The sequence below is a fragment of the Mytilus edulis genome, chromosome 13 (assembly GCF_963676685.1).
Source record: "Mytilus edulis chromosome 13, xbMytEdul2.2, whole genome shotgun sequence".
Classification (NCBI taxonomy): Eukaryota; Metazoa; Mollusca; class Bivalvia; order Mytilida; family Mytilidae; genus Mytilus; species Mytilus edulis.
The window spans coordinates 49599867-49616576 of record NC_092356.1 but is presented as its reverse complement, the minus strand read 5'-3'; the positions used below and the strand labels follow the sequence as shown (position 1 = coordinate 49616576).

The following is a 16710-nucleotide window of genomic DNA, read 5'->3' as shown; positions in this document are numbered from 1 at the left end:
AACTCTACCCACGCTTTAGCCGAAAATAAATTGATTAAGTGTTGGTGATTTACGCAATTTCATCAGTCTACTGAAGGAGAAGAATAAGTTATTTCTATCCAATGGGCCCACAAAGAGCATATGACATGTACAATAAAATACATTATTTAAGACACCAACAGAAAAAAAACAAAAGAATTGCGTCAAAAATTTGTTTTATTTGCAGAGGAAGCCGCAGTGCACAGAGAAAGCAATGGCGATATTTGCCCGGAAACCGACACTTCCTAGTAAATAAGATACATTGAATTTACAACCTCGATGTTGACATCCTAGTGATCAGTACAGATATACTTCATAGATCGTTCGGAAAACAAGACCTCGGAAATTCTTTAAATAATAGAAAAAATATGGGTATGATTGCCGATGAGAAATTCTGTACCAAAGAATTTAACTATTATAGATCACAGTACTGCTCTCAACAATGAGCAAAATTGATACCACACAGTAAGCTATAAAAGGCCCCGAAATAAAATAAGGTAAAACCATTCAAACGAGAAAAGTAACGGCCTGATTTAAATACATAACAATAAACGGAAAAAATGGTATAAAGCAATAAACGACAGCCACTGAATTTACAGGCTCCTGGCTTGGGACAGGCACATACAGATTGTGGCGAAGTTGGACATGTTTGCTGGCGCTGAACCCTCCCCTTACCTGAAAGTGAAACAGTACAACACATATACACTCGCGCATTCAAAACTAGTATCCTTTTCTTTTTTTAATTAAATTCAATGTGTCTCAAGTCGGATATTTTTTTGAGGTTCATATACTAAATTTTTTGTTTGTTTAATGCTATAAATAAGATTAATGTCCGAATAAATGCCGTTCATATGTAATAGATTAGGAGGCATGTTACATTTTATGACTAGTTGAAAAGTTTTACACATTTTTAATCAATGTTGATAATTTCTCTATAGAACAAGTTTTTTAAACGTTGTTGTGACAGTGTACTTTAGACTAGGTTTTTGGAAATGATGTCGAAGTTTTCACGGGATTCGTTAATTTACATTGGATTTCTTTGCTTTCATAAAATTTTCTAAACTTGTTTTACAAAAGGATATGCGCTATCATGAATTTGAGAATAACATCTTCTCGCTATAAATGCATTTTAAGGGCCCGCATTTTAAACTGTTGTGCCGTAAGGGAGTGATATTTTTCCTCGGTGTCTACAGTCAAAAATGACTTCTTTCAAGGCCAACTCGGTCCAAAAATTGCGTTATTTACGTTTAAGACACATGTCACCCCAAAGCCCTAACGCTCCTCTTCCACATGGTGTAGCAATATTAAATTTTATATACCTATAAGTGCCCGAAAAAAGGAATTCTCGAAGAACAACAGTATGATGTTACTCGTCTATACACGAAAAATACAAGATTTTTCTTGTAAGTATTAGGTAAACAGATTGACAAATCTGAATAAAAACCGATAAACTATCTGTAACTTAATTTTTGTAGTTCTTTAAATGTTTTTTACACAAAATAACACTTGATCTTTCCTATATTTTTCTTGTTTAAAGCCAATTTTTAGTGTCGGGTACGTGAAATCTGAAAACGTCACCAACAGTATGCGTTACGACAGTAACACTATCTTATTGAATAAGCACCAATTATGTTTCAAGCAATATTAAACAGCAGGGATAGTGTTTTCCCCTCAAGATATCTAACAGGACAAAAGCATACATCATATTTACATCTACTTCGTATATATATATCTTTTACTTTTTACAATTTTTTGTCATATATATATATGGTTTTTAGGTGGAATATCAGTTGATTTCTCATTGTAAGTGTGTCATAGTAAAAGATCGATTTAAAAAAAAAAATACTATGTTTTATTGAAGCCGTTTAATACAACGAACAAACTTTAAGTACAAATGATATAGAAAAAAAAGAAAAATGTAGTAGAATCTAGTTTAATTTTTTAATTGACTAATATCACTTAAAGAATCTGATGTCAATTTTGTTACGGAAATTCGCCCAAGAGCGACTAAAGGCATGTCAAAGGAAGTCACTGAACATCTTCCTTGTCAATTGATTGGTCAAAAAAGGTTATGAGTAACATTTAGAAATGACCGAAAATTGACCGGAAAGGTCAACAAGGATTCATTAACAAAAATATATGTATATTGCATGTCTTATTTATATTAAATCTGGTGCATTATGTATTATTGACTAGATTTATATTCAATTATCCTATTCCAAGGTAAATCGAGAAAATGCAATAGTTGGCTTAAATATGGTTATTTACTTTTTATCTTTCGTTTTTAACTTTTTATGCGACTGTCGTACAAGTGAGAGGTTTAGCGCTATAAAACCAGGTTCAATCCACATGATTTTCTACATTTGAAAATGCCTGTACCAAGTCAGTCATATGACAGTTGTTGTCCATTCGTTTGATGTGTTTTGTCATTTGATTTTGCCATGTGATTAGGGACTTTCCGATTGAATTTTCCTCGGAGTGCAGTATTTTTGTGATTTTACTTTTTTCATTCTCCGGACTTGGGAAAGGCACATACAAAATTTAGCGGTATTAAACATGTTTGCGGGCGCCCAACCTAGCTCCTCTAACCTGGTACAGTGCTGTTAGAGTACAATTCCTTACAAAATTTCTTTAAGTTTATGCTTTTAAAACTTGTCATGTAACAATTAAGTCCCATGCCGGTCGACGTTGCGTTTATTTAGTAAATAACCATGTCCTAAATTTTACCAGTATCTGATTGATATAATTTACTTTTCATTAGGCTCATATTTTTTGTAACCCGGATTCGTTTTCTCTCAATCGATTTATGTTCGAACAGTGGTATACTACTGTTCCCTTTATTTACCTTAAAAAAAAGACCGGCACTTTATGCAAACGGGCATACTTTCACTAGCATCATTTTCACTGGAAAATTATTCCCGATACTAAATTTTCTAGTTAAATTCTGTACACAATCTTTTTTTCTGTGAAATAAACAGATTTGTTTGTAACGGACTGAAGTTATGAATTTTATTTTTACGAACGTTTTAGGTTAATATTATATAAAGTATGAATTGGGGTTTGGTCAAATTAATTTTACTGGTATTTATTACCACAGTGCAGAAACCAGTAATAAACTGTGTCTAATCCTTCATTTTACTACGTATCGTTAAGAAAATTATTCGGATACCAGGTAAATCCACGTCGGCAAAATCAAAATGGAAGGCTACAAGAAACTCGCCGGTCTCTTGGTGGTTGCAGTTATTTCCAGTTCTTTAGTATTCGCTGGAAAGAAAACTCTTGTTCTGGTTGACAACTGGTCATTACGAGAAACACATTCCATATTTTTTAGAACACTGCGAGGTTAGAAATTATAGAAATTGGTAACTCGTTGGGAATGCAACTCTATCGACTTTTTGCTTGATTTTAAGGAGGAATTTATATCCTCCTAATGATCCCTTAAAACTATTTGACGACCATGTCACTCCCTCTGCCTAAATGCATGTGATACTGTATTGCATGTCATTTTAAGCACCTAGTTCATTGTGCTTTGTAGTTGGATCAATGCCGGTTTATTTATAAACGAATTAATTATTTACATGATGATCTATTGATCATGTTGATTGCTTTATTACAGTAGAAAATTCAATAAAAAAAAAAAAAAAAATTGGGAAAATTTCCCGAATTTTTCATTGTACTAATGAACTCAAAATCGTTGAATTTTTTTTTTTGTTGTGTTTTTTAATTTCCGGATCTGCGCAGAACACATAACTCTACTTCCTTCTTCCGGTCTTGTTGTCGTGAGACTTTGATTAGTCTAGTAAAATATAGGAACTCAAGGAACACAATACCAATATTTCATTTTTAATCATTCTTTGTCTTTGGTATGAATAAACGTTAGGCCTACCTGATGCATTGCGTTTCTTTGTTTACATTGAACATGACGTCACAACTTAAATAAGGTCACAAGTAAAATCCCTAACAACAGAACCAAAATCGGAAACGTTACGGTATTTCCGTATCTTTTTTTTAACAAATATTTTTAAAAAATACAAAAAAAAATAATTTAAACAAACTACGTCCCCATTCACAGGTAATGCCTGCCTCATATTAATGTCCAGTGGCATACATGTATATGCCATGCATATTTAGAAAAAAACGATTTGTAGAAATATTCTCCGATAATTATGCCTAACTGTTTTTATGTGTGAGGGAATTGCACGATATGCTGCATACAGTACTCAGAAGTGGTTTCGGTGATTCATATGAAACCTCATGATTTCATATAAAACTGGACACATTAAGCGTTTTGGTTTTTAACCCAATGCATACAATCATGACAATTTGGCGCTTATAAATATGCAGCTAGACATGTTTTCTAAGAATTCATTAAGCAAATGTTAAGTTGAAGATGATGATTAAAAACTATTAATATTTAGTTAATTTTGCTCATACAATGTAATAAACCAAAGCACACATTATGTCTACTGAATATTAAATATATATATATTATGTAACACTCAGTAATGTGTGACTGTCCAACCCCCAAAACATGTCCAATTTTGTCCATTTGCCAATTACCGATTTGATTCTGTTATCACACTCAGTTTAAACAAATTACTTCCCTATGTCAATCATAGACTGGTTCCATACCGGACAAAATTGGCTTTTGCCAATGCAAAGCATGCTGAATTGATGTATGTTGTAATATCATAAATAAGTAGTTAATCTCTTGATAAACATGCTCAATATACATGTATTATCTTGTTATCTGTCACCTTTTATTCCATCCATGTTGTAAGATATATTATTTCATATTTGTATTTATACCTACATTGTATTGCAATATAATATTGTGTATATTAGGTAAATGACAAAAACTCATGCCATCAGAATTTCATATATTTATATATAAGCTTTCAGATTTAGTATTACATATTCATGTGTATTATGATAGAAGTAAAACAAAAATTTTCTTTTTTTTTTTTCAGAGAAAGGATATGATTTGACCTTCAAGACAGCTGATGATGCATCCCTGGCCTTGGTGAAATATGGAGAATTCTTGTATGACAATCTCATCTTGTTTTCACCATCTGTCGAAGGTATACACATTTTATTACACATGCATAAAGGTATTCATGAAAGAATTAAAAAAAAATGCAAATTGTCTTGATTTAATATTGTTCATGTTGTTCTACCCTTTAACATGTTTAAATCCACTATATATGAATCAAACATACAAACAAAAATTAAATGCAATTATATAACAGACACAATAGATAATTAAAACAGCTACATAGAATAAACACTAAATAAAAACAAAGTCTACTGCAAATTTTGGCTTCAAAAGAGGCAGTCATTGCAGTGTTGCGCAAATGCTGAAACAAAATGAAAACCATAGGCATAGAATAAAACTAAAAACAACATAGATTGTGCTTTTTTGTTAGGTTAAATTAACACATCGGCCAAAACCTATGTGCACCTTCAAAATATGTTCACTATATTGACAACAATCTTGTAAAAGGCAGAGTACATGTACTTGGTCATGTTGGTAAGTGCTGTATAGACTACATTTACCTTGTAAGAAAAAATTTGAAAAATGATTTTCTTTAATTCAGAGTTTGGAGGTTCTGTAAATGTAGAGGCAATCACCAGTTTTATAGATGGAGGGGGCAATGTCCTTGTTGCTGCTAGTTCTCAAGTTGGTAAGTATTTTGGTTCAGTCTTATGATCTTAATGAATAATCACTATTTAAAAAGAGTATAAAACAACATGTGGGCTCAAACAAAAAAACTACTGAAGTGGCTAAGCCTCTTGGAAATACAACTGTTTCATAAATAACTTATAATTTGAATTATATTTTTTTTACAATATTAGTTTTGCTCTTCCTATTTATTCATGTTTTATAAGTAATTTTTTTGAATTTTCCCATAGTTAGATATCATGGATATAAGACTTTACTGAGTGCTGGCTTATGTTGCTGTATTGATATCTTGTTTTTAGGGGACACCATCAGAGAATTGGCTACAGAATGTGGTGTAGAATTAGATGAGGAGAAGACAGCTGTTATTGATCATCTTAATTACGACATGGCCGATCAAGGAAAAGTAAGTTATGCAAATATCATAAAAAAATAATGCCATCGGCCTATTTCACTTTGCAACTTATGGCTGCGCAACTGTTCTCTTTTATTTGAGGGTATACTTGAAAATAAATGTAGTTATTCTTGAGAATTATTGTCTTTCCTCATTTTTAGTCTTGACTTCTTCATTTTGAAGCTTTTTGTATGTTAAAATTATTCTTAATGTCACAATAATATATAATCACTTATCATGCTAGTTGCTAGTTTGTTAAAGTAACATTTTCAAATGTTAAAATAAAAATGAGTTGTTATCTTTTAAATTGAGCTTTTTAATACCTATAAATCTTTGAAATTTTCTTTTTTTTTTTGTTCAATAGAGACATGAGAGACTTTAACAAATTTTGAAAAGCATGTTAACATGGAATGCAACTCTTTTATTTTTCAGCACACCTTGATAGTTGCTGAACCAAAGAACTTGTTGGATGCACCAATGGTGGTTGGAAGCAAAATTTCCTCACCTTTCCTGTTCAGAGGAGTTGGGTAGGTATTCATTTATAAACTTACAATAAAGTATAAACAATACAATATTTGGATGATAATGAATTTATATTTGTATATAAAATAAGAAGATAAAATGATTGTCTATAAGATAACTATCCACCAGAGTCCAAAGGAGGCCTGGACATGATAAAGTGTGAAACATACTTTTTTCAGTGAAAATGTGACACACTACAGATCTTTTAAAAGAAAGAAAAAACAGTTCTAAAGGTAATAGGATGTCACTACACAGAAAAGGAATTGTGTAAGATTTTGTAATGAATGTACTTTCATTGTAGTATGGTAGCTGACCAAGAGAATCCATTAGTAATGAATGTACTACATGCCTCCTCTACAGCCTACTCCTTCAACCCTGATACTAAGATAGATGATGTAAGTAAACAGTTCTGTCCTGTATAGGCTGAGGAACAACAAATTAGTGTTGTGATCGATTAAAGGGTCAAAGAAAAATTTGTCTATTCTTGAAAAACTTTTTAAGTATGAGGTAGACTTAATCAATTTTTTATCGACAAATGTAATATTAAAGAAATTTTTGTATCAAGCTTTATAAAATTTGTTAATGGCTTTGTTCCCAAACTACCTACAGCATATTGGAACTCATGCCACTACTTGACAAAACATTTTTTGTTTTTTGTTATCTGCAATGTAAAATGATGTACTTGGTATATATACAGCTGAAAAATCTTACTGAAATATTCCAACAATAGAAATACATTTTATTATTTATTATTAATGTTTAAGATTTCAAATATATACCACAATTACATAAATATGATGATTACAGTGTACATTCAAATAAAAATTTAGTGAAATAACAATTAAATCAAACAATCTTGAGACAATGCCAATTTTAGTTTACTTAGTTGTATTTTTGAATTTTAAAATTTGAAAACAAATAAACAACTTATCATATGTGTTTATTTATTTAACAGTATCCCCATGCAGTAGGAAAGAACACTCTCCTTGTTGCAGCTTTACAGGCCAGAAACAACGCCAGAGTGGTGTTTGTTGGATCTCTTGAGTTCTTCAGTGATGAATTATTTACATCTCCAGTACAGAATGCTATTGGCAAACAGAAGTAAGACATTTCATAATCATATTCACCATTTCTTTTTCTAGTAAAATGAATGGTTTAGAATAAGGTAAAAGTCATTCTTTGTTTACAGTTCTATTGCATCTAATTTTTGGCAAAGTTTTTGCCGCTTCACAGCTTACCTGTTTCAATGATAGACAATCATGTAAATATCCATCAAACTTTAATCCATGTGACATTTTGATATTTAGGGGTCATCCATAATTGTCAACCATTTTCCAAAGTGTACAAAACGTACACTTTTTCAGACCCCCTACCCTCCCTCAAAAAGTGTACATCAACCATTTTCAGATTTCAAGAGAACAATCAATCATTCTTAATAAAAAGAAGATCCTGTTTATTATATTTTAGTTTAATATAGAAATTTGCATTGAAAATAAACTAAAACATATCTGACTGTTTTATTTGATGACATCTATCTGTGATGCTTGTGTTTTGTTAGAATAAAGAGTTCAAAGATTAGTGTTTCCCCTATCAGACAGTGGGAACTCCAATGAAAAAGGGCACCTAGAGCATGCAAAAGATTAACAAAAGGGCACATAAACTATGCTAAGAATCAAAGAAAGGGAAATGCATGGTTATATTGCATTGGTAAAGTATGGACTGACAGTTGTTGATGGAATCAGAGCTTAAGACAGCAATCAATAAAAGTGTAATGTTTTAAAACATTTTAAGTTTTTAAATTTCCCGCCTGTATTTCTATTTAAAACGTCCCTGTAAATATGCCATTCGTGGCACTATTATCGTTTGTGTATACTGTAACGTGTACATATATTGGATATTTTGAAGGGTAAGGTTAAACTTCATATGGAGGTGCTCCTAATTAAAGGAGGCTTATACTAAGAAAAATAAGTCTACTTCCGGTTTACTGTTTTGGAATACCTTACAAGGAAATTAATCGAGCACCAGTTTAAAATCTTTTCACAAAATGGTGTCTTGTCAAAATCAAAACATTCAAAGAATTTAGTGTTTCCATCAGTTTTGCTTATTAAACAGAGTGAAACGATAACGATCTATAATAAAGCAGGTGAAATTGACAATCGGGGGTACTGAGAAATGCTTGCAAACTTTTTGTTTAAAAAATTTACAAGTTTACATTTTTGAAAATGATTTAGTTTTCATATGATTTGATCTTTTAATCTTTCAATCCAGATTGAGGAGAATTATGATATCGAAATAAATATCATCAAGTAAAAATAATAAAGAAGAAATAAGAAAAGAAATACACCCAAGCCAATTCTCCATTTTATACATCTGCCTTCCCTACGGAAACGAAATAAATTCTGGAAAAAAAAAGCGTACGGTAAAAATGTTGATTTTTTAACCCCCTCCCCCCCAAGTGTACGTTTTGTACACTTTGGAAAATGGTTGACAATTATGGATGACCCCTTACAAAATTTGAATCTTTTCAATATTTAACAAGGTCCATGTGTATATTTTTAAATCAAAATTGGTCAAAATATTTGTGGTTGTTGCAGTCCAGTACTGTGATATAAATCTAGGTCATTTCCACACGTCTAAAAAGAATGATACAATTTTAAGACCAATTGTTTACCCATTGTGACAAATCAGGATAACATTATGCTCCTGACATGCAACCCTCTTATAGGGCATGTTAAAATTGTCAACTATATATTACCATGGAATATATACTTTCGGTAAAATAACTGGTCAAATCTGTTAGATTTCTTGCAATTTTTCAGACATTTTGATAGTTGCAATGAAATTTACCAAAACTTATGATTAATTTTGTCAATTATGTTATGGATTATATTTTGCTTTTGTAGATTTGATAAATCTGGTAATGAACAGTTGTCATTTAACCTGGCTGACTGGGTTTTTAGAGAGAAAGGAGTTCTTAGAGTAGGAGCTGTTAAACACTTGAAGAAAGGAGAGAGTGCTCCACCTCAGTATTACACAGTCTTTGAAGAAGTGGTAAGTTTGAGTTGTTTTACCTGAAAGAAATTATTGAAAATTGGAAAAGGAAGAATAAAGTCATTATTGTATTTTTATGTCTAACCAATATATTTTCATGCAGTGTGTCCATTTTAATCAGTTAACTGAACATGAAAATATGATAGTGTGGAATCAGGATTTGTCCTATGGACACATTATTGTTACCATGAAAAGTGAATAGATGTAAAGCAGCTGTATTGTGTACAAATGTTACTTGTAGGTTTTATACCTAAATACAACATCTTTCATATGTTAAAGTCTTAAGATAATTACTTGGTTTAATTATTTATTCATAAAATAATAAAACATTTAAATTTGCTGTATCCTTTGTTGGAATTTGCCTTTATCTGGTATGCTCAAGCTGAAATGTGAAGGCTAAGTTTGCATAAATACTAATCAATGTACACCCAAGATAAACTTTGACTGAGGGAGTGATATACATTAAAAAGGATTGAACAGAATTAAACATTTTAAAAAAGATTAATAAATTATATTATATTTATGTGATTAAGTTGTGTTGTGTCAGCTATTGACTAGCATTTAATATGGTAGCAACAATGTTCAATGTATACATCATGTAGCTAACATAAAATTAAATAACATATCTATTTTTTACAATAATTTTTTTTTTTTTATTTCAGTCTTATTCAGTTGTGATTGATGAGTTGAAAGGAGGAAAATGGGTTCCATTCACTGCCAAGGATGTACAACTGGAATTTGTCAGAATTGACCCATTTGTAAGAACCACTCTACAACCCAAAAGTAAGTATACCCAAGGTTTTTGATGTCCCATCAATTATAAATAGGTTTTGTTGGACACACTATGAGTTAGAGTTACTCCCCCTTTTGTTTTGGTTTAAATAGTTTGTGTGCTTTCATCAACTTGAAACCTAGGAAGGCGAACACTTTGATGCATCTGTATGCTTTCAAATTTAGGGTTTTAACCAAAATTTCAGAGTTCACTGATCATATAGAAATGCGAAAATGCTGAGTGTCCTATTGACTCATATTAGTGTTTTTGAATATATATATATATATATGAGTAATAAGAAAAACATAAATTGCCTTTTCGTCGTGAGTTATTTTTACTGAAATTAAGCCTAGACAATTACGAAAAAAGAAAACAGATTTAAGTCATCCATAGAGTAAGTTTTAAAATTAAAGTTCACAATTGATCTTGTTGATTGCTGAACATGCTGAATGGGAAAGAAAGTGTCAGTAAGGATGAAGATTCCTAAATATATTTCTTCTAGAAATAAAAATATATATTATGATGACATATATATATAACAAGTCTCTTTCTTTCATACTAAAAATCGACAATCATGTTTTTGAAAAATATACTTAAAAAAGCTTTGTTTATTCATTATTTTTGTTTTATAACAACATCTTATTCTTTTTTTTTCAGATGGAAAGTTTTCCACCACCTTTAAGTTACCTGATGTGTATGGTGTGTACCAGTTCAGAGTGGACTACAACAGGATAGGTTATACACATCTGTTTAGTACAACTCAGGTGAGAGATTATTTAGTGTTGAAGTATTTTCTGAATATTAAAAGCATAAAACCTCTTGAAAACTTCATATCCATATGTTTCAGACTCATGAAAAATCATTATTAATCAACTCTTGTTAGCAGTACTTGGATAAATTTTACTTGAAAAAGATTGGGTTTCAGAAAAGGTTTCTCAAGAATAAATGGATAGAGCACTAAATTTAAGATTTTGTAATCAATAAAAAAAAACAATAAAAAAAAAGTGCAAGTATGAAATATCTAAATTTTTATATTGGTATAAACTTCACAAGAACTTGTGTAAAATGACAAGGATCTTGTACCTATGAATGTTATGAATGAAAAATCTCTTATTACTACCTGTATCATTGTATCTGTTCTGCATCCTTTTTATGACTTCAGAAGTTTTATAGTAAAAATATCTGTTTATAAAGCTTGTCAAATGTTAAGCTGGTCAGTTTTTAGACTTAATTATATTCAGCTGAATATTCAAAACACTCACCTTTAAAGGTAGTACAATCATGTCCTAAAAAAAATATATTTTACTGTTTATATAAACACATGTTAATTCCAGCTAATATTAAGTTCTTTTTATTACAGGTATCTGTGAGACCATTAGAACATACACAGTACGAGAGATTTATCTACTCAGCGTTCCCATACTATGCTAGCGCCTTCTCTATGATGGCGGGAGTAGTCCTGTTTAGTATAGTCTTCTTACATTTTAAAGATGAACCAAAAGAAAAGAAGGAATAACACACAGTTTTAGTAGTTTACAAAATTTTTAGGTTTATACTTTTTATCAGTTACAGTTTATGTTTACTTATGTTGAAGTATATTTCACATTAATGAAAAACAGTTTGTTTTTTTGCATAAGAAAATGTCACATTTACTTTTTATGTTTTTTTCTTTCATTATTTTGGAACACTGACTTTTGACATTAAGTTAAGAAGACTTTTGTACACATTTATTGAAATAAAATTTCTACTAAAATTATTTATATCATGTATTAGTGTTTTATGCCAGACTAAAGTGGATGTATGAATTCCAATAACTGTTTTTCAAGTCTGGGGTTAAAATTGAAGATTTTGACTACCAGTATTGTATTGGGTATTTACTTCCCTTTATTTAGCATGTTTCAGCATGTTTAAATCCTTTGATTTTAATACATGATGACACAACAAAGTTTTCATCCTGTGTAGTGTCTGTCTTCAATTTGTTATTACCATGCTATTGCTTTAATTTTCTGACAAAAACTCTTCCATTCATACAAACCTATTAATAGTTTGATAATCTGATAAAGCTGAAATGAGGAATAATTGTTGCAATTGGGGAACTTGTAAATAAATCCCATATTAATTTCACTACATGTTTTTCATTTTCAATTGTCTACTCCAGTTTGCAAAAAAAAATAGAAATATTTTTTTTAATTTTGTTATTTCTTTGATAGGTGTTAAGGTTAAGGTTTAACTATCTGTTAATTTAGGCTAAGGAGAGTCCTAGATTTACTTCCTGTGCATCAACAATGAAGCAGTTAACACTATGGGATATTATTTTTGGTATATGGTATAAATAGGGGGATTTGGCAATGAGAAGAAAATAATAAATAATTCATTAGAGAACAAAGGATCAGTGCTGATAACCATAAGCACTGTACCGCCTTCAACAATGAGCAAACCATGTACAGTATAGTAAGCTATTGGTCCATTTGAGAATATGTTAGGAGCTGTATATAACCTTAATTCATAGTCAGGTCAACTTTAAGTTGAGTTACACCTGTAACCATTAATAAACATGAAATATAGTGCACCATTGTGTATCAGTTTCAAGCGATTACTAATGATAATCAAATTGACACTGTCCAAATGCAGTTTCTTGAACTTCTAAAGTGGGTATTGAAAAATAACCTACCAGACACTTGATATTTGTTAGGCTATTGCTAAAGCATACATGCACATCAGATTTATATTTATATATATATTTTTAGTTTTATAGAGCAACCTGATATTACATAATAAGTCAACATATTTAAGTACAGTATTTACATATCAGCCAGCCTTCAAAGACTTATGATGCACTGCTTTTAAACTCTCACAATAATTACAAGTGCAAAAAAAAATGTTTAACATAATTCCTCAGGTCTATAAATGTGTGTTATATCAATTCTATCATTTATATATTACAAAACATTATCAACTCAAGTCACAGTGTGATGAACTTCAAAATTTGTATGTTCAAGTTTTGCTAGGCTGTCTTTTTTAAAGATTGATTGATTGTTGTTTAACACCACTTTTTACACTATTTTGTATTTCCTGGTGGAATTAGCTGGGTACCCAAAGGAAACCACCTACTACCTTTGGTCTATTGTTTTCAAAAAGTACAGTGGAAACATATGAGTAACATTTGGTATGCTATTTGCAAATCCATGTGTGTTAGGTCTCGTAGAATGTGAGACACTACCCCCTTAGCCATGCTTCTATGTTTTTAAATCTGGTACATGTACTTATTATTTCATGATACATTGTTCTTTTTGCATACAAAAGTCAAATTAGACTAGACAAAACCAACAATCTCTTAATTTGATCAACTTCATTCAACTCGTACATTTGAATGGAAGAGTTCAGGTGCAGATGTATACCCGGTATGTGATATACACAAAAAATCATACAAATCCCATAAAAGTTATTTGGTCAATAAAGATGACTTGATAAGATGGAATAAAGGTTTGCTGTAAACATTTAGTCAACAATCACATGAATCCAGTAAGGAATAAGGTATTAATAAAATTAAGAACTGGGAATGTGTCAAAGAGAACAACCTGACCAAAGAGCAGAAATCAGGCCACTAATGGGTCCTCAATACAGCCAGAAAATTAAGCACCCTGAAATTGTTTTGTTGCATAATCCAATGGAGATATGAAGATAATTTGAAAGCAATAAGGAGTGAACATTACAATGATCCTAAAATATTTGGAAAAAAATTGCTTATGAATGGTACAACATAGCTGAAAATGTTATGGCATACAAATTAATTTAATACCTCGCAGTGTATGTTAACATATAATCGCTAACTTCTACATCATTTTGGTACCATGTGGAGAGTTGTCTCATTGGCACTCACACCATATCTTGTTTTTATGCCCCACCTACGATAGTAGAGGGGCATTATGTTTTCTGGTCTGTGCCTCCGTTCGTTCGTTCGTCCGACTTCAGGTTAAAGTTATTGGTCAAGGTAGTTTTGATGAAGTTGAAGTCCAATCCATTTGAAACTTAGTACACATGTTCCCCATGATATGATCTTTCTAATTTTAATGCCAAATTATAGTTTTGACCCCAATTTCATGGTCAACTGAACATAGAAAATGAAAGTGCGAAGTTCAGGTTAAAGTTTTTGGTCAAGGTAGTTTTTGATGAAGTTAAAGTCACAACTACTTGAAACTTAGTACACATGTTCCCTATGATATGATCTTTCTAATTTTAATTCCAAATTAAAGCTTTGACCCCAATTTCACGGTCCACTGAACATGGAAAATGATAGTGCGAGTGGGGCATCCGTGTACTATGGACACATTCTTGTTATAATTTGTACCATGCTTCAATTCAAGTGACCACAACTACGTGGTTTAAACAACTGTCCTAGTGTTGATTTCACATGATCACATTTCTTTGTCCAGGAACTGTAAAAGCATGATCTCAGACTGTTATTCTGCATTAAAATTTTAAAAGTTCACATCCTAATGAACATGTGTGGTAGGATTCAAAGTTTACCAGAAATTCATGGCAGTCTCTTAAACAAAAATGTTAACCTGATCTGGGCCAGACACAGACCAGAAAACATGCTGCCCTCCTAGGCTATGCTAGGCAGGGCATTAATATATGTAGCTTCATTGTAAATGAAAAAATTCACAAGAGAATATGACCTATTTGTATAATACCTCTGCATGTACATTAAGATTTTACAAATTACACTCAACATGTTCAATAATCTGATATGTATATATATCTTATACGCTATAATTTGTTAAAAGTTTGATAGAGATTGGGCCAGTACAGAATTTCTCATACTATATTTTGTAATCGGTGCTTATTTTCATCATTTCTGATGTGTCAGCTTGATTACTTTAAAGCAAACTTACAAAGTGATAATGAAGGTCTCATTTGGTTCTATTTAGCGGAGTGGATAAAGAGGTACACGTATTTGAAATTATTTAAGTGGATAACCAAGTGATTACAAAAGCTAAAATTGGCCTTTAAAAATCCTTGACCAACCAAATTCAATCATTTTCAAGCTCAAATCGGTTCTTCTTTGGTTAATTTCAAACCTCTTCTGTAAATTATGGAGGAGACAGATTCTAGGGTATAGCTGTGGAGAATGTAGTCGTGTTTGGTTGCATTTTTCTTGTTTGAGGTAGTGAGAAATGTATATTTGTCAGGATTGAAAGGTAGAAACGTTTAAGACCACAAGACAAATTTCCCTTAGCCGCCTTGTTTTAGAGCAAACTTGTTGGATATTTTTTTAATGAATATCACCAAATCTTAACATTGAATTTGTACACGTACAAAAAAGTCTGATAAAAGACTCATATAAAACGGGGTTCTCAATAAGTCGAGTCTGTGAGTCCTGGATTCATGAAAATCTGTCTGGACTCATTTTGAATACTGGTAAGTTCAAAGATGTATCGTTCAAGATCATAAAAATGGTGTATCATCTGGGCACATGTATCATTTAGAGCGAATTTCCTAATGCATGTAGAGTAAGACTTTGATTAACTTGCTTGCTGTGTTTGTAAATTTTACAATTGTAATTAGGATAACATTAAATAAAATTTTAATGTAATATATGCAGGTTTAACTATGCCTATCTGGATATAATTGTTTGCAGATATAATTTTTAATTGCGATGCTTGGGCTAACGTTTATGCAAACCAGAGACATATATACACGTGTATATATGTCTCTGTGCAAACATAGTAAGCAAGCCAAAGTCTTCCTCTAGAAGCATACGGAAATTAGCTCTAAAAATAATCTAAAATTTATTTACTTTCCAAGCTCTATTTTGTCTTGATTCAGACTAATGGTTGTTTAGAAGGAGGGTTTTGTAAAGAAAGTAATTAGCTATCCCCTCCCTTTTAATTGGAAAATGGCCATTTAACTAACTTTCCTCTCAACAAGAATGTGTCCCAAGTACACGGATACCCCATCCGCACTATCATTTTCTATGTTCAGTTGACCTGGAAAATGGAATAAAATCTCTAATTTGGCATTAGAATTAGAAAGATCATATCATAGGGAACATATTTACTAAGTTTCAAGTTGATTGGACATCAACTTCATCAAAAACTACCTCGACCAAAAACTTTAACATGAAGCTGGACAGACGAAAGGACGAACGAACAGACGGACGCACAGACCAGAAAACATAATGCACATAAATGGGGCATAAAAACATAGTCAGATCTTCCGCTGCAGACGACAAAGAGTGTGAATAGGTCAAAGCTGTGAAAAAACAACAGA

General features: G+C 31.5%; 1 protein-coding gene across 1 annotated transcript; it reads left to right on the top strand.

Annotated features, from left to right (window-relative positions):
* Positions 1-3111: 3111 nt before the first annotated feature.
* Positions 3112-12193, top strand: LOC139501907 (dolichyl-diphosphooligosaccharide--protein glycosyltransferase 48 kDa subunit-like). The gene is made up of 11 exons (XM_071291208.1): positions 3112-3360; positions 4989-5099; positions 5616-5702; positions 6001-6104; positions 6525-6619; positions 6916-7009; positions 7570-7715; positions 9518-9665; positions 10328-10448; positions 11095-11201; positions 11798-12193. The coding sequence occupies exons 1-11, from the start codon at positions 3216-3218 to the stop codon at positions 11951-11953; spliced, it is 1314 nt and encodes a 437-aa protein (XP_071147309.1). The 5' UTR covers positions 3112-3215; the 3' UTR covers positions 11954-12193.
* The last annotated feature ends 4517 nt before the right edge of the window (positions 12194-16710 follow it).

Excerpts from the sequence above, each read along its gene's own strand:
- LOC139501907 (XM_071291208.1), top strand. The coding sequence starts at position 3,216 with ATGGAAGGCTACAAGAAACTCGCCGGTCTCTTGGTGGTTGCAGTTATT. Across the intron at positions 3,361-4,988 it reads ATTTTTTAGAACACTGCGAG|AGAAAGGATATGATTTGACC; the intron begins GTTAGAAATTAT and ends TTTTTTTTTCAG. Across the intron at positions 5,100-5,615 it reads GTTTTCACCATCTGTCGAAG|AGTTTGGAGGTTCTGTAAAT; the intron begins GTATACACATTT and ends TCTTTAATTCAG.